This window comes from Typopeltis vanoorti, chromosome 26 (genome assembly GCF_054136105.1).
Source record: "Typopeltis vanoorti isolate ZY-2024b chromosome 26, IOZ_Tvanoo_1.0, whole genome shotgun sequence".
In the NCBI taxonomy this organism is placed as follows: Eukaryota; Metazoa; Arthropoda; class Arachnida; order Uropygi; family Thelyphonidae; genus Typopeltis; species Typopeltis vanoorti.
In genome coordinates, this window is record NC_143574.1 from 13,487,077 (window position 1) to 13,506,424 (window position 19,348).

The 19,348-nt window shown below is 37.3% G+C and overlaps 1 protein-coding gene across 1 annotated transcript in view; it reads right to left on the minus strand.

Moving 5' to 3' along the window:
• Nucleotides 1–19,348, minus strand: part of LOC150092340 (sodium- and chloride-dependent GABA transporter 1-like) — a 247,537-nt gene that overhangs the window by 35,739 nt on the left and 192,450 nt on the right. Inside the window, exons 10-13 of the mRNA XM_090414962.1 lie at nucleotides 18,631–18,859; nucleotides 10,208–10,446; nucleotides 6,331–6,430; nucleotides 1,848–1,948 (exon numbers count right to left, since the gene is read on the minus strand). Coding sequence (XP_090271088.1) covers nucleotides 1,848–1,948; nucleotides 6,331–6,430; nucleotides 10,208–10,446; nucleotides 18,631–18,859 — 669 coding nt within the window. The remainder of the gene's footprint in view (nucleotides 1–1,847; nucleotides 1,949–6,330; nucleotides 6,431–10,207; nucleotides 10,447–18,630; nucleotides 18,860–19,348) is intronic.

Consider the following 19,348-nt stretch of genomic DNA (forward strand, 5'->3'; position numbering starts at 1 on the left):
ACTAGGGGACACCTATGGAAGCTGGGAAAGAGTGTGGTTAGCAAGGGTGTTAGAGCTGGGTTCTTTACTTTTAGAGTGGTAAATGAGTGGAATAAGCTGTCAGTCTGTTGTGGGTGCTATGACAGTGGGTGATTTCAAGGCAAGGCATGATAGATACTGTGAGAATGTCATATAGTTGTGTGGACATGATGTTTAGGGCCTCCCTCGATGAGTCTAAGGACTCCCTGGAGTCACCCATAATAATAATAATAATAATAATAATAATTTTATCTTGCTCAAGACTAAATGGTGATCACTTCCAATTTCAAATACTCTGTACACTCTAGTGTCTTCTATCAGAGAGAAAACATCACTATCAACAATAGTATAGTCAATGAGACTGTTCTTATTCCTTGTGTCTTCTCTCCATGTGAATTTGTGCACATTTTTATGATGGAACATAGTGTTAGTAATAACCAGTCCATGTCCTGAGCAGAAATCCAACAGGTATTTGCCATTATTATTAGCTTTGCTCTTTTCTCCAAATTTTCCCAAAATATGGAATGCATTGCCTGATGGAGTGGTGAGAGCAAGAACAGTCAATGAGTTTAAGGAGCGGTATGATAGACTTTGTGTTTCTTAGGGTGGACCTCCCCTCGATGAGTCTTGACAGACTTTATGTTCTTAGGAAGGACCTCCCACGAAGAGTCTTTTGACCCCATGGAGGCCTGAATAATAATAATAATAATATTTTTGTAGGTCTGACAATCATTTCCTACTCTGCTATTTAGATCCCCAACAAGGACCAACTTTTCATTTTTCATTGTGACAGTTGCTTTCTCTAAAGCCTCAAAAAATTCCTCCACTTCTACCCTAGCAGAACCTCCTGTGGGACCATAGGCACAAATAAGTCTCATTGTCCAGTTCCTCATTCTGATATTTGCCCACATCACTCTACTTGAAATTGCCTGCCTCTGTTATATCACCTATTATCTGCCTATCCACTAAAGTAATTTACATTCACTCAAATCTTTTCCCATAACCAACATTCCGAAGTTATGATATTTGCTTTAGTTACTCCTTTTTGGAAGCTCTCCAGAATTTCCACAACACAACTGAAAACTAGGTGAGTAATCCTTAGTATTTCCCCTAATGCAAAGCACATCTCCTTGAGGACATGTATGATGCTATGCATTAAGGGAAGGGCCACTGCCCAGACCGGTTAATAATATACATATATTGTATATATATATTATTTATTTATTTGGGATGTAGGTTTTGGAGTTAATGGAAAATGTCTTTCTTACTCTCTTCAAATTTGACTGTGAAGAGAGTAAGAAAGAGATCGAAGGCAAGTTTAGCATCAGATATATTATAGGTAATCCCATGAAAAAATATGTGATTTATCTGAATCATTGATGATCCAATATCCTAACTGAGCAATATCAGTGACAGCATAGTCTATTAGTGCAGTATTTTTATTGAGCAGTAACTCTAATAGGAAAATTATTATTTGCAATGATTTTGATTCTGCTGTTTAGTAAACAGCAGAATAAGAACATATCTAAGGACTGATTACTATTGATATTTTCCAGGTCAAAGTTAATTGTAAAAATTATGTCAATGTTAAAATCACTAAGTATTACAAATTTACGAATATATTTTATCATTTTGAATTAAATAGAGTTCAGAACAATTTTGAATTAAATTTGAATTATCATTTTGAATTAAATAGAGTTCATTCATGCATTTTACACAAACACACACACACAGTGTGTGTGTTTGTGTAAAAATGCATTACGAACTGAAGAGTTTAAGAATAAAATTGAGAAGAAACATTTCCAGAGAATAATCAGACTACTACTCACCACAGCTATAAGTGGTAGTAAAATATTCCACACCACCATCCACAATTTACCGCGTCGCTCATTACGAAGGATATGAATGTCTTCAAAGAATCTATGTGCATCTTTAAGATAAAAACAAATTATTTTAGGGATTAAGCTGTATGCTTGACTAACTGGCATAAAAATTTCCTACAGATACTGAATATAGGTGTGTTAAAATACTTTTCCATTCACAAAGTATGTATTATATTATTTTCAGACCTAAATTGACCCAAAGGATAGTATTGATAACTCTTAATATATATATTAAGATATCAGGCCTGCTATGCTGAATGATATCATTCATCATAGCAGGCCTAATATCATTTTGGTTATCTGACTCTCTACCCTCTCCACAGTTGCTACATCCTCTTCAAATCAAGGTGACAGATCTGAGGACAGATCCAGATGTGGTCTATTCAGTTTTATATAATGAAATCACTGCCTACATATCTCTGCTGGGCAACATCCTCCTCAGCACTGAACAATATATCAACGTTTATATCAACATCATGATTTCTAACCAGTGTGGAGACATAGCAAATGTAGTGAAAAATTAGTCTACACTGTTGTTTATTTTATACTTAAGAGTTACAAATCTTGAAGAAATGGAGCTTGGCCTCATGCGTCACGAGGCAGGAAGAGAATAAGTAAGTTACAAATATTTTTATACTGTATTATCTTAACTTACTTTTAAGTTAGAGGGTCTGGAAGATCGCACTGTGATTTTGTTGAGTGGGAAGAAAAGAATTCTCAGACAAAATGTAACTTAGGGTGAAGAGTCCAAAAGAAAAAAATGTTAGATGTAGGCATATCATTCTCTCTATGATTTCTGTAAGAGGCCATTTAACCATACCGGCCATTATGGATCAAATACGCATCCTCATACGCTTCGTATCCATCGTATATTTCAATGTAATATGAATGGTATTACAATTTTAATATGCACTTCGCATCCATGATAAACTTGACGTCTATAGAAATCTTGGCCGGTAGCGTGGTTAATTATAGAGCAACTCTTTTGTCTTCCCTGTTAAAACTTTTTTTATACTCTTACACTGTTGCCAAAAGGATTCTCAATTGATTCACAATCAATTGAGAATCCCTCAATTGATTCTGAATGAATTGAGGAAGAAAGCTAAAGCTGGGTGACAATTCTATTGCCTGAAGTGGTACCATCAGTCATGTGAGTTACTACTATTTGCAAATAATATTGTTGCTATTTGATTCCTTCTTTTATAAATGATGTATATGCATATTCCAGACATAACTTCAAAATAAAAAAAAGTAATTCATGATTTGTACACTTCAAGGATCCAGAAAATACGTTTAATGCTAGAAATGAGGTAACAACATACATTAGTTTATATCCAAAAATTTATTTAACAACACAGGGTTTTTAACTGACAGAAACTCAGGTTTTTCATCCAACACACAGACAAATCAACCAGGAGAACCTACACAATTTATAGGCAAAACATATTGATGGCATTGTATGTGTTGGTGATGATATTCTTCTGTGTAGTTGGTTGATTAGATGGTGGAGACGTGGAGTTATAGAGTACTGAGTGCTCACCCTCAATGAGTCCTTGGAGGTGTCATGTAATAATAATAATAATAATAATAATATACTGTGTACACAATTTGCTAAAAATATGTTATTATATTCTTGCACCACTTTCCAAAAAATCTTCCCCACTGTAATAAGTGAGGAAGATTTTTTTTTCCCCTCCCCTCAATATGAGGTAGGGTATCTGTAGAATTAATTTTCATTTGTATGCATCAAAAATTTGATTACTCCACACTGTTTTACACAATTTGGCAAACAATTTGTAAACGACTCTATTGCATAGGCGATAGCATTCATTAGAAAACTTTGATTGTATAATTCTATATTGTCAATGTAGCGAAAAGATTAAGAATAAAATAAGATTAAATACATTTCCTGGCCACTCACATCCCAAGTGCTGTGAGCAATTATGCGTTATTTTCAGAAATCCAAAAACTCAATGATTATTTATTTATTTATTATTTTTTCAAGAGCCTGTGGATTGAGCATGGTTAGTAGTTGGAAGGGGATCAATTGTTCAATGCTGTTGGCACATTGAAAAAACCCCGAGTTTCTGGGAGGGGAAAAAACCCGTAAACTCCATATGAGACTGGCTAACTCACCTTCAGTGGTGGTGGGCAGTAGATAGCATTGTGTGTAGATGATGATGATAGTACCAGTTCTGTGTAATTGGTGGATTAAACGGTGGAGATAGAGAGTTGCAGAATGCCCTCCCTCATGAGTCCTTGGACTTCTTGGAGGTGTCACAAAATAATAATAATATAATTAATAACGGAAAACTCACGTACAAAGATTATTTAATAGTATAATTTTCACCTGTGTGTCAATTATACTATTAAATAATCTTTGTATGTGAGTTTTCTGTTATTAATTTTGTATCGATATGTCTACTCATACTCACGTATACCTCTTTTAAAACTTAATAACAGTAAAATTCTTTATAATCAGTTTATCGTATGTTATTTTTTATACAAGTAATAGAAACCTTTTAAAGTATTTAATTTATAGAAGAGAGTAGGCGGGGCTCCTGTAGCTCTAATTAATATTTGAGGAGGACTAGTGGGCAGCCAATTTCCATCAAAGTTTTCAAGAAAAGTGAGTGGGTCAAACAACTGCCACCATCTTCTGGCCGTAAATCTTAATACTGTATTATTATCTGTAATAGTGGAAGTGTTAGGATCGATTTTCTTGAAATGTGGCGTTAAAAAATTCCAAGATTTCGGAGGACACTCTACTAGCCAGAAGTAAACTAACAAGGAAACTTGTCGAAGAAAGACTAAACACCTCTGTAGCGCAATTGGAACGATGGTATATTGCGCCCTTCGATTGGAATAGGCCTAATTCGATTCTCATCGCGACGGGAGGAATCTTTACCTGGACGATTTCAATCGAAGGTGAGTTAGCGATCTCATACAGGGATAGCAGGGTTTTTCCCTCCCGGAAACTCCGGTTTTTCATCTCGCATAATGACAAATCGGCCCTTCAGAACACACGCAATTTACAGACATAGAATTACCAGTGGTGGAGGTGGGCGGTAGATAGCGTTGATGGAGATGATTCGTAGTAGAGGTTGAGACAGTTGTAGGTGTCCTCCCGCGATGAGTCTTCAGACTTCTTGGAGGTGTCAGGAATAATAATAATAATAATAAAGCCTCGGACTTACAGCACTCATTTCTATGGGTAGTTTAAAGCTATGCAAGTACCATTTCCACTATTTTTGTAAAAGTATAATCAATAAATATATCATTTGGTTTTAATATTGTTTAATAGTATATATTCCCCATAACCAATTATCATAAATTAGGGACTGCACAATAGCAATCACATCTGAACCGTACATTTTCTACGGGACTGCTGAAGTAGGTAGAAAATAAAATGCATGAAAACATCTCATATGTTTATGTTAGCAAATCTTATCTTTACACAGATGTGATCAAACCAAGGATGGACAAGATATTAAGTGGTTACAAGATACTAAGCTGATATACTGGTAGGTAGGTTGGTACCCGGTTAGTATGCAGCACCGTACCAAGAGAATTTCGCGCCCTCTGCCGACTCCATGTATGATGCCCGTAAGTTAATAATAATAATAAATAAGTTTTTTTTTATTATACTTAAGTACTTTCTAAGTGTAATTATAAGTATTTTTTCAAATTATTAACAATTTCATTATTTATACTCATCATTTTTATTCACTTAGATAAAATGATTGATTTTACACTGTAATTTTCATTTAATCAATTATAATTTAGATATATTTTTTCTTGATTTTAAATCTGCGAAAGCTTTTATTGTTTCCCTAATGTCTGTTTTCTGAGCAACAGCATTTTCAATAGATAACAAGGCTAAAGAATTTAATCTCCCACTCCCCATTGTCGATCGCAAATATGTTTTGATAAGTTTTAATTTGCTAAAACTTCTTTCAGCTGTTGCTACCGTTAATAGAATTGTCAGCAAAATTCTCAATGCGACAAAATGTTCGATTTAGAAAGTTAGATAAATATTATGCACTTTTAGAAATATATTTTTCTCTTTCTAATTTCCTTTTATGGTTTCTAATAGTAAATAATGAGTGGAAGAAAGTATATCAATGCTTCCATTGCCAGGTAATTATTTTTGGAAGGAACGCAGGCTCTAAGGCCCTAGTGCCGGCCTTAGTTTTAACACCCCTACGTTTTGACATTGGGCGGAAGCACGATCAGCTCGTCCCTTAATCCTGCACTGTTAGTATGTCTTTAGTTAATTGTGATTACGTCAAAAAAGTGGGGTTATGAGAAAGAGCGTATGTGTCTGTTAATGCGTTTGTTCTTTCCAAGTTAGATTGCAGGATTTGACAAGAAACCCGAGATTCTGAAACAGCCAATTCCTGTATGAAGTAATGAGATGAATACTTACCATACATCCACATAATTGAGACACATTCCATAAGGCACAGAAAGAGCGCCAACCAACCAATAAAGTAGTAATCGAGAAAATACATGATATAAATGCCTACCTACGATAGAAAAATCAATTAAAACTATCATAATGAAAAAAATATGCAAAATTTGAAATGGATCATACATGAACAATGAAATCAATGATATCAACAAAAATTAATCTACTCAATTTGCTTTTATGGTAGAAAACATTTGTGAAAATGATTATTCATCTGATTCACATCATCATTAAAATTTAAGTTATAAATTAAAATGAGAGACTAAGACTCTTTTTCCAAATTATAGATTTATGGAAGGGCCATAAAGGAATATCTTTTATAAATAAAGAACATTTTCCTAAAGATCACGTTTGTAATAGGTCATTGATAAAAAAAAAATCAAATCAGCTAACTCCTTTTTATTCCCGTATACGGGGAGTAGGCGAGGCCATTTAGCCCTGTCTAACTTATGGAGACTGAGTGCGCAGTTCAATCTCCACTGGTACCCAATCAGAGATAGATGGCCCAAGGCTATCACTAATTAAGCGGTACACAGTGAAGATAGTCGATCTCTGGCACGGGCAAGCAGGTTTTTCCTCCCGGAAACTCGGGTTTTTCGTCCTGTAAACTCAAGAAAATCGATCGTAGAACCCACGTTATTTCAGACATTAAATATTGTGATAGGGTTAGGGACCACGAGATGGCGGCACATTTGAGCCGTCTCTCTTCACTGCGTACCACTTAATTAGTGATAGCCTTGGGCCATCTATCTCTGATTGGGTACCAGTGGAGATTGAACTCCCATTCAGTCTCCAAAAGTTAGATAGGGCTAAATGGCCTCGCCTACTCCCGTATACGCGAATAAAAAGGCGTTAGCTGATTTTTTTTTTTTTTTTTTTGACTCCGGAAATGTTGAAACCCTTTATCGTGGGCAGGCTAAGGACTTTTTAAACAATTTTATATATTCTTTTTCAAAAGTGTTGTGTAGCCCTGTTTAAGTGTATCCATAGCACTAGGTAGCCTGAAGAAAGAAGTTCTAAGTTTGATTCTATTCGCCTACTATCTAACTCTTTCACTAAGCGGTTCCAGATTTAGTCGAAACTGCATGGGCAAGCAGTTTTTTCTTCTCAGAAACGCAGATGTTTCATTAGTAAACTCAAGAAAATTGATCATACAATAGAACCTACACTTTTCAGACAATAATATATTGCATTAGATTCGGACTGCAGAGGGAATGAAATTTTTGCTTCTCTTCATTAGATAGCATTTAAAATCAGTGATAATCTCTGATTGGCTAACGGTAGAAACTGACTTCTCCTCATTCTCCAAAAATTAGATAGGGCTAGGCTAATAATAGTCCTCGTCCATTCCCTATGGAAAGTCTGCAAATGCCTTTTCATTCTCCCTATGGAGAACCATAGGGAGAATGTCAGGCATTAGCAGTATTATTATGATATGATTTTACATGGAGCCTCAGCAGCCCAATTAATATTAGCTGAGCCGTTTGGCTGAAAAGATCCAGGTTCGAATCCTGTCTACGATGCGAGGAACATTTATCAGGCCTTTTCATTTAAATGGTAAATTAGTGAGTTAGATCATACAGTGAGGGTAGAGGGTTTTCTCTCAGAAACTCGAGTTTTTCGTCCCAGAACAGGCAAGTCTTCCCCATAAAAACAGAGAGTTCTACAGACATAAAGTACTAACCCCTAGAGGGATTTAACCCATCTTGGACGGATGAGAAATGGATGGATGAAATTTTATGAATCATACGTGGGGAGGAAGAAAAGTTCTCGGCCTCGACTATAAATGGCAACACTATCGGCAAGATTTCTTTTCTAAGTTGGTACATCTGTCATAAGCATCCATGTGAAATTGCAAGTCATTCTATCAAGTAGTTTGTTTTATACAGCTGTCTGAAGCAAACGTGTTGTCTGTATCCCTTGAAATAGATAAAATTCAGTATCATGCGGTTAAAAAATTCTTTGTAAAAAAAGGTGTTTAACGCCAAAAGAAATTCATTCGAAAGGTTTATGGGTACTCTTTTCCTTCATTTTCGACAATTAAGAAATGCGCTGCCGAGTTTAAACGCGGCCGTACCAGCCTTGAAGATGATCCACGTGGAGGACATCCAAAAAGTGTGAGAACACCAGAAATCATTGATCAGTGCACGATATGGTATTGGATGACCCAGCGAATCGAAGTGCGTGAATTTTCTGAGACTATAGGCATTTCAAAAGAACGTGTAGGATATATTTTGCATGAAGAATTGCAAATAAAAAAGCTTTTCGCAAGATGGGTGCCGTGCTGATCAAAAAAGCACTCGCATGAAAATCTCTGAACAGTGCTTGGAGCATTTTAACAAGAATAAAACTGATTTGTGTGTTGATTTATTACTATGGGTGAGACTTGGATTCACCAGTACACATCAGAATACAAACAGCAGTCAAAACAGTGGACAGAAGCCGGTTGTTCAGCGCCAAAGAAGTCAAAGTCGGTTCCATCAGAGGAAAGGTCATGGCATCGGTATTTTGAGATGCTAAAGGCATTTTGTTTATTAATTATCTTGAAACGGGTAAAACAATAACCGGGGGAAATTATTCCAATCTTTTAACCAGACTAGACGAAAATATTCGTGAGAAAAGACCCGGTTTGCAGAAGACAAAAATCATCTTCTTCCACCTGCCCACAAAGGTGTTTTGGTAATGGGTAAATTAAGGGATCTGCACTATTAATTATTGGAACAGCTACCCTATTCCTCAGATTTGGCTCCCTCTGACTTCTATCTCTTCCAAAAACTGAAACTCTTCCTCGCTGGTCAACGTTTTTCTTCGAACCAAAAGGTGATTGCAGCTGTGGAGGGGTATTTTGCAGATCTTACTGAAAACCACTACAGGGACGGGATAATGGCGCTGGAACATCGATGGAATGAACGTATTAGTCTTAAGGGAGATTATGTTGAAAAATAAAAATAATTTTGAAATAAAAAATTCGTTTTTTCATTGTTAGGCCGAGAACTTGTCAGACTACCCACGTACACGAACATGTTACAACGATCTGATAGGCACCATTATTCGGAACCTATGAACAGTAATAACAACAGGTAGCTGTTACACTTCAAAGTCCGATTGGATAGTTAGACTCTTTCATGTTGTTAATTTCATTTCCGTTTCATCAGGGAATTACCTAAGTAAAGGAAACGCCAGGGCTAAAATTCGAACTGCAGTAAGCTCAATTATAAGCTCAATATTATAAGCCTGTCACTTCCATTTGAATTAAGTCAAATTTAAAGCATTAAATTCAATTAATGAAAAACTAGAGCACTTTAAATATAGCAGAAAAATACCAAAAGACCATTGTTAACTGATTTTGACTGATTTGTTTGTTCACATTCCCTGAAAATTTCAGCCCAAGTGAACTAAAATTTAAGAGGGATTGTTGAACAGTTACATCGTCCTGGAATATCTTCACATTATCTAACTGTTTTAGACAAAATTTGAAATATAGTTTCTTCTTATTGTGTAAGGCATCCTGATAATATCTTCATAATTGGATCGAATTTGGGCAGGGGATGTAAAGAATAGAGAAGAAAGCGAAACGCCACAAACATTGCTAAAGTAATATAGTTCAATCGATTATGAAGTACAGTACAATGAATTTTAATTTACTTTTTGAAAACACAACAATGGCCTTTTGAATACTAACTCAGTTTAATGATAGACCACTAACTTCCAGAGTTTCTACAATGTTTAACAGTAATATGTTATTTAAAAACTCTAAATATTTAATGAATACTTAAATAAAAGCAATACATTTTTCGTTGGCTCATGAGCAATATCAAGTTTTAATAGCACTTACGTTAGTGGCAAATAAAATACTGAGGGAGCAAAGTATGGCACACACTACAGTCATTAAAACGGGTGGTCGAATACATGACGGAAGGATTTCTTGCAATAACTGAGTCACAGTTAAGACTATTCTTTCCTGTCGTTTTGAACTCACAAGTGCCAAGAGGAAGAAGATCGACAAGGACCACACCACGGGAAATGGAAGAGAAATCACGCTAGCAGCTAAGATGGCATAGGGTGCTCCGATGTCTATAAATAATTACAATCAGATTAAGTGAATGCTGTATGCATACAAGAAGCCCACGTCTATTTAGACAAGTATTAAATTGAAAATTAATAAAATTATTGTATTTTATATTTGCATTAATGAGATTAAATTATTCATTCATATAGCATATATGTCTGTATACGTGCGACTAATAACACGGAAGAGTTATCGAAATAAAAATGTTATGAAATATATGTAAAAATCGTATGATTGTCCAATCTTCAAATCTGTTCATCTGAAATGAACAAATATGCTTCTGTTTTTAATTTTCATTTAAAGAATGTTTCTTCAAAAGCAATAAATAAACTCTAATTCCTTTTAAAAATGAATGAGTGGAACTCCCTAAGCTTTGGAAGACAGACGGGTGGTTAATTTCCACTTTTAATTCACATATAGCTTTTAGTTCGTTGATATTAATGAGTTCAAAAGCATCAGGGGAGAATATGGCAACTGGTGCCATCCCTTTTCCTGAAAATCTACAGGATATATATATTATTGTCTGACACAGTGTTAGTTATATAGTTGTATTTTGAACTGTAGGTTAAAAATCCGAGTCTATGAGAGAAAAAAATCGTATGTATCAAATACTTGGAACCAGCTGAAAAAAGCCAATAAAAAGTTACTGTAATCTGCAAGCCTGTAACTGCCTTTTCCATAATCACTCCTAAAGAAATATTATAATACTTAAAATAACATTTTTACTGTATTTCTCTATCGACTGTTGTACCCATCAACTGATATATTTGGGTGTGATGTCTTCCACTCCACTTAAAACAGTGTTCACATGTAACATGAAAACTGCAGATGCTACAATTTGAATCATGATTGGAGAATGTCAAGGTGATAAATGTAAGTTTAATTAAAAGGCCCAGCTATTTTCTTTGGGATTACGACTAAGGCTGTGAAGTCCGTGTGTTATGTCGATTAAGTGCATTGTTCACCAACCAATCTCCGTGCAAAGAACCTGCTCCACACTTCCTTGCATACATAACTTCTAGCAATGGTCTCTTTTTTTATTCCATCTTCTGCTATACAAATAATCTCTTCTTAGAGAATTCGTATTCTCTCAGTTTGTCTTCATATCTCACATTCCAGAGAACTGACACTGCCTTCATGAATATTCTCTGGATTCTCTTTATACAAGGAAACCACAACCTCTTTGCTTCCCCATGTTAATGTCCTCCTCATCATTATCATCACAATCCATTGTGATGTCTTCGCAATTTTAGCAATGTGACCCCCTAAACTTCACGTTTTGGCTATCACCACTTCTAGAACTCGCGTCTCATTAACCTCCTTCAAAATATTCCCATTAATTGTATACTCCTAATTCAATCCTTGCCTTTCAAAACCCTACACTTTTTTAAAACCAAACCGGTAGCTCCACTTACTTTTGCATCACACAGTCTATTCTGGTGCCACGGTAAGTCCACAGCATCAGCTCTGCTAACCTCCTCATAGTATTCCCAACTGTCCTCATCATCATCTTGGCTGCATATCTCTAGTTAAACCTGAACGAAAATCACTAACATACATGTTAAACAATAACGCTCTGAAAACAGATAGACAAGTGACCTTTCTCTTTTGGGATACTGCTCCTCTATACACAACCTGGTGATATCTATATACCAGCCACGCATCCAACTCCATCCATTCCAATAAGTATACCTTGTTGTAGTACATAAGCATGTTGAAATATGACCTCATTTTAAGAAAGGTATGCTGACCATTACAGATAATACTGCGATTGTCAACCCAAGTCTGAATATTAGCTCTCACTAATTCCTCCAACATCTTAAGAACAACTCCAAACACAAATTAACCTATACCTTCTTTCTGCTCCTCTGGGTCTTGCCATGTTACATCTCTTGTTAAACAGGCAAGCCAAGGCAGATTAACACCTCAGAACATTCCAACTCACACCATCTTCTCCAACATCTTAACACCATTACAGACACAGAGATTGACTTATACATTCTTTCTGCTTCTTTGGGTCTTGCCTTGCTACATGTCCACACTTCCTTGTGTATATAGCTTCTAGCCCAGGCGCATTAACTCCTTAGAACATTCAAACTCTCATCAACTTCTCCCACATCTTAACAACCCCAGACAGATTGACCGATATCTTCTTTCTGCTACTTGGGGTCTTGCCCTGTTATAAGTCTCTTGTTAATTCCCGTTGGCTTAAACTCCTTAGAACATTCCTTTGAGATACGTGGTTATGTCTTAAGTACCACTGCCTTATTAACATCAACTTTACTTAATTCCTCATATACCTTCTGCTCTCTCTCACTCACCATCAGTCACCCCTTTGCCATATGCTTTACACTCACCCTCCTCATAATGATGCATGATAATGAAATACTTCATCATTCAGTGAATACCCCAACTATATTCTCTGCAGCAGTACCAACCTACCATTTTCATCCACTAACTGCCACATATTAAAAGAACTCTCCAGGACTTTTCTTTGCTCGAATGGCTAGTATCTGCTCATACTGTCATTTTGCTGTCCTTATTAACCAGGTCATTTCCTTGCCTACTCTTCATACTCATCATAAGCTATAAGATTGCATGCTTAATACTTTCATTCATCCATTTTACTCCTTCTTATCTTATTTAGTCTCTTTTACCTTTGGAAAACATCATACATTACTACTGTTTAATAAATCTTGATCAAGTGCCCAGTGCACAAGCTACATCTATCTCCTCTGAACACAAATCCTCTTTACATACCATAGCTTTTGTTATCTCTGAAGTTTTTCATTATCACCAGCGTTGTAGTTTCATATATGATGGTGAGATAAATGCGAGCAGCGAAATTGCCCGTTTGAATGGCACGATTCACAGAGCCAGAAGACAACTGGAGCGTATGGAAAAATGTGTGTTGAACGTACCAACAAATAACCGGCGGAAGTCTGTGACGGCAAATAATAGAATGTTCGTAAACGTCAATAAAATGAAGGAGCGAGTGCTGTATGGGGATTCGCTATTAAGAGGCGTAATAATTGAGAATTTAACGAAGTCGTACCAGCCGGGTGAGAACATAAAGGACGTCAGCGAATCTATTCGACTGCAAAAACAGAGGGTGAAAGAGATGATAATCGTGGCAGGAACGAATGATTTGAAAGAGGACAAAATGGAAATGATAGAGGATGTGAGGGAGTTGTTTGAGGTAGCAAAAGAGAAGAGTGAGAGAGTTAGGATGGTGAGTATCTTACCGCGGTATGACAGCGAAGTGCTTAGAAGGAGGGCCAAAATTGCCAATGACTTTATGTGTGGGTTATGCATGGAGAGTGGTGTGGAATGAGTTCGATGGGCGAAAGGACATATAAGATGGATGGGTTACATTTGAATGGAGTTGGTGTACGGAGACTTGAAAGAGTGTTGATGAATGATGTGGAAGTGGATGTACAGACTCAGGGAAACTAGATTTATTAAGAGGGGGGAGTAGATATGCATACTTTAGGGGGGGGGCAGTTAAGTGTATGAATGAGTATATTATGCTCGGGCGAGTACAACGGACAACAAATCAGAATGGGATAGTTAGTATAAGGCATCAAAGTAGGGATGGGACAAATGGGCTTCTGCGATTCATGTACACTAATGCCAGGAGTATTAGGAACAAGAAGGAAGAGTTTTTGGCCATGGTTGGCACTTCCAGGCCACAGGTTGTCGGTATTAGTGAAACATGGCTGACAGAAGATGATAAAGCTAGTGGGATTGAATGCGACGGGTATAGCGTGTTCAGGAGTGACAGGGTGCATAAAAAGGGGGGAGGAGTGTTATTGATGATAGCTGATGAGCTTCAGCCAAGGAGTATAGAAGTTGAACTGCAGGATGGGGAAAAAAGCACATTTGAGGCTGTTTGGTGTGAGATAGAATCTAGCAGAAAAAAATATACAATTGGGTGCTGCTATAGGCCGGGTGATGGAGTGGATGGTGGGGATAGTATGCATAACCAAATAGAAGAAATGAGTGGAAGGAGGGTAATTATTATGGGTGATTTCAATTATGGTAACATTGACTGGAAAGAGGAGAGGGCAAATGGGAGGAAGGAATTGGATTTATGCAGTTATTAAGGGACAACTATCTATGGCAACATGTATTGGAAAATACCAGGGGGCAAAGAGTGCTGGACCTAGTAATTGCAACTGAGAATGTAGCTGTAACGAACATGACCATGTTGCCACCAATTGGTGAGAGTGACCATAAGGTCATGACTTGGGAGGTGGCTAAAGGAGTCGAATTTACAATTAAGACAGGGTACATGTGGAATTACCGGGCTGCTAAGTATGACAAGCTTAGGTGTGTGCTTGGCTCAATGCCATGGCATGTAAAACTGCAAGGGCTGGATGTTGATAGTGCATGGGAGGTGGTTAAGAACTGTTTGCAGGAGGCAATGGTTGACTGTATACCAAGAGTCCGAATAATAAATCAGGTAGTGGTTAAATGGATGAATAACACTATTAAGCTTGAGCTGCAAAAAAAGAAACAATTGTGGAGGGAATTTAAGGAGAAGGGTGATCATCAGGTGCATGAACAGTATAAAGCTCAAGCCAGGATGGTAACAAGGGTGGTAAGAAAAGCAAAAGCAGATTACGAAAGGAAATTGGCCATGCAGGCTAAAGAGAATCCCAAACAGTTTTTTCAATATGTTGCAAGTAAAAGGAAAAATGCTCATGGTAGAATGATCTTAAAAAATGCTGAGGGTAGGGAGGTAACCGAATCAGTCGATGTTGTGGAATTACTGAGCGAGCACTTTGCAAGAGTATATCATCCAGGTGGTGAATTTGCGGAAATGGAAGAACCAACAGCTTATACTGGAATTGTGATGAATGAAGTAGAGGTAACTAGTCTATTACAGAACCTCAATGTCAATACATCTGTGGGATTGGATGGTATATCAGCTCATGTCGTACGTGAAGCGGCCAAAGAATTGTCAGTGCCCTTGACCATTTTGTTTAATTTGAGCCTCAGGACTGGGTCAGTCCCAAGGGGGCAGAAAGAGGGGAAAATAGTTCCACTGCACAAAGGTGGTTCCAAGGCTGCTGTTGAAAATTACCGGCCAATCAGCATAACAGGAATCATTATCAAGGTCTTAGAGAAAATAGTCAAGAGGAAAATACAAGATTGGATAGAAGAAAATGGGATACTGTATCGGGGACAGCATGGTTTTGTGAAGGGTAGGTCATGCCTCAGTAACTTGCTCACGTATTATAACACAGTGACGGCTGAACTGGATAAGGGTAATGGGTTTACAGTGATTCTACTGGACCTTGCTAAGGCCTTTGACAGGATACCACATGGAATTCTAATCAGTAAATTGCAGCATATGGGAATGGACATAGGGTTGGTGAGATGGATAGGAGGGTGGTTGACGGAGAGATAGCAGAGAGTGGTTTACTCAGGAGTAGAGTCCACAAGACGGCCTGTGACTAGTGGTGTACCACAAGGATCTGTTCTTGGACCACTGCTGTTTAATTTGTTCATAAATGATATAGGAAAGGATCTGAGAGGAACAGTTCAATTGTTTGCGGATGATGCGAAGTAGGATAGGGCAATAATGAATGCAGATGACGTCAAAATTTTGCAGGATGATTTGGATAGATTGGAGGTCTGGGCTAGGGATAATGGATGTCAATTTAATGTGGCAAAATGTAAGGTTATGCATTTTGGTGTGAAAAGATTGGAGGCAGTTTACTGCATTGGTGGAACCGTGCTCCAGGAAATTGATGAGGCACGAGATTTAGGAGTGTTGGTGGATAAGGAATTGAAATTTAGGGGACACATTGCAAAAGTGGCCGAATCAGCTCATCAAATCACTTGGTTGCTGAAGAATGCATTGACAAGCAGAGACAAGCAGGTTATTGTTCCTCTGTATCGAGCCTTGATAAGACCTCATCTCGACTACTGTGCCCAGATTTGGTACCTAGGTTTCTTCTTGATGTGGAGGAGGTGGAGAGGATCCAGAGGCGAGTGACCAAGATGATAGCAGGTCTGTGGAATGAACCGTATGAGAACAGGTTGAGGATTTGTGGGTTGCAAAAATTGGTTGATAGGCGGAGGAGGGGAGATATGATTGAGACATTCAAATTACTGAAGGGTTTCTATAAAATTAATTCAGAAGATATTTTTGAGAACAGGGCTGGTTGTGGGAGGACTAGGGGACATCCATGGAAACTGGGCAAAAGTGTGGTTAGTAAAGGTGTTAGAGCTGGGTTCTTTACTTTTAGAGTAGTGAATGAGTGGAATGCGCTCCCTGAGTCTGTGGTGGATGCTGTGACAGTGAATGAGTTTAAGGCGAGGTATGATAGATACTTATTGAATGTTGAATAGTTGTGATGAAAATGATTTGGGGCCTCCCTCGATGAGTCTAATGACTCCCCGGAGTTGCCCGTAATAATAATAATAATAATATATCCTTTCCTCCTAGAGGCCCTCATGTAACTGGCGATAACCTAGGTGATCACCTCATGATCACCTAACTAGAGGAAGTTAGCCCTCCCCCATTCATAATCAAATCCTCTCTCACACGATATGATCAGATTCGCAAGACTCGTTTGCCCTCTTTATATTACATATAATGATCACCCTTCTCTTGGATGTCAGTCAGTTTTTCCTGGGCTATGGCAACATCAAGACCTATCAACCTCCACTTCATTCCATACCAACTAAAAACAATTGTCATTATTTCTTTCTCTTGTATCAGAATTTTGTGGGGACATAATTCCTATGATATCATTGTTGACATCATTCCCCCCCCCAATTAATTAATGCAAAAATTCTGCTCTCAGTCTATAATCAATTCATACCAATGTCACCAATCATTTGTGACTTCTCCACACCTGCTCCTGTTCGCTCATCTTTGCAATCCCGTTTGAGGGATGAAAAAAAAAAAAAAAACGATTTCATGGAATAAAACTTTCTCCCACCGTATGTAACTGGTTAACTCACGTTCAGTTTCTACACGAGATTCGAACCCACACAGCTGCGAACGTTCTAACATGTTCGGTAAAAAAAACGCTGATAGGAAATTACTCAAGTGATCAATATGCCAATAAGCTTCCGTTCGGTGCTATCCATGTCTATGCGTATAGTACGCAGTATTTACTCCACATTCAAGAATCATGCAATTCTTCCCTTAGATTAGCGAATTTATTACGGGTGCAGTTGACGATGATTTCAAAAGAGATCATTGCTTACAGCTTAAATGTCAAATTAAAAGAGTTAATTTGATAAAGAATTCCTGGTACTCAGTGCCGAATGATTGATGTGGGTGTAGACTAAGTGCTGGAAAACCATTTATGAGATCGTTGCCGATGAAATGCGTTTCTAAGGCAATTGCAGAATGGCTCTGTAGACAGTAAAATTTATATGACTTGGGGAAGAAATTCTTGATGCATCAGATATCCTCATCATAGAATGCGATCAGTATATATATATATTTAACATTTGACTGGACGAACCGGCCCGCGGACACACACATCTACAGTCAAAAAATGCATACTTAAAAATCCCTAATTCGGTGGACTCAGCCGGTCCTAAGGGACGGATGAGATAAGATGGCCACGCTTTTTATGGCCATCTTACCACCAAATTCGCAGCTGAACTTGATATATATTCAGACACCTTGTTCCCTCATCAATACAATACTTTTATAATGAGATGGCGGTTAAAATATGCTTTTGTTGTACATTACGACTGAGTTCAAGCTGCCTTTTTTGTGGGTTCTTGCTGATTATCAAATGTCCTTCATGGTTGCTACTGTGAAATGATATTGCTATTTTATTATTTGACACCTCCAGGGAGTCCAAAGACTCATCGAGGGAAAGTGTGAATCGAATGATTGGGCCCCTTCCAACTACTAACCGCGCTCAAACTTACTTAACTGAGCCATTAGTAGCAGAGGCTCTACCAATCGACCAACCTTTGCCGGCTATTATTTCATTTTAAAAATATTCTGTCCCAGATAATTTTGAACAACCTTCAGATCATGAAAATAAATCTCGTTCACTATGATTGCATAATTTCCATTGGTTATTACACAAATTTATGATGCATTAAATGTGAAACTTTTACATAATGGTATTAAAAAGGTAAAAGCTTTTTTTAGGGATTTAAAGTTGAGTTAATTTGAAAATGCAGTCAGATAAAATATTTACCTTCTTTTAATGCTTCCAAAGAACATGACATAGGTAAATCAAAGAGGCCTCCCACAGAAGAAAATATCACGAAGCCAACAAAGAAACTTACGACTATATTGAGGATAATAGTGGTTAGACTATCTATGAGAAGTCCGTGACGTAAACGGCCCTGTCTTCCTAAATATCTTGCTACACCAGACCCACTTCCTAGACATAGCATCACGTGAGTTGTAGTATCCATCCATATCTAAAGAGAGTGAATAACAATCATGACCACATGCGAGAAGAGCCATGGAGTTAATGTATTCATTTATACAGATTTTCCTCAGAAATAATAGGGTAGTCAAATAATCCACATATAAGCAGAAATATTTTATTAGTAGAACATAACATATATGAAATGTATGTACAGAACGTAATTCTGAAATCAAAACAATTATCAAGTAATAAAATGAAACAAAAAATTAATTAACGATAATTTATAAAATCAAAATGAAAGTTTAGTGACTGTTGTCTCGTCAACTGCCATATTACTTCTTGGTCACCCTTTATGACTATCAGGTTGTATAAATAAACTCCAGTTGACTTTCGTGAAAATAATGTAAAGGGTGGTTCCATAAGTTTCCAGTCTGACTAACTTTTAGAGGTGATAGAAAAAAAACAACTGTCGTTTTTTAACATAATCTCCCTTTACTTCAACACCCTTTTCATATCTTGGAATTAACATTTCTATGCC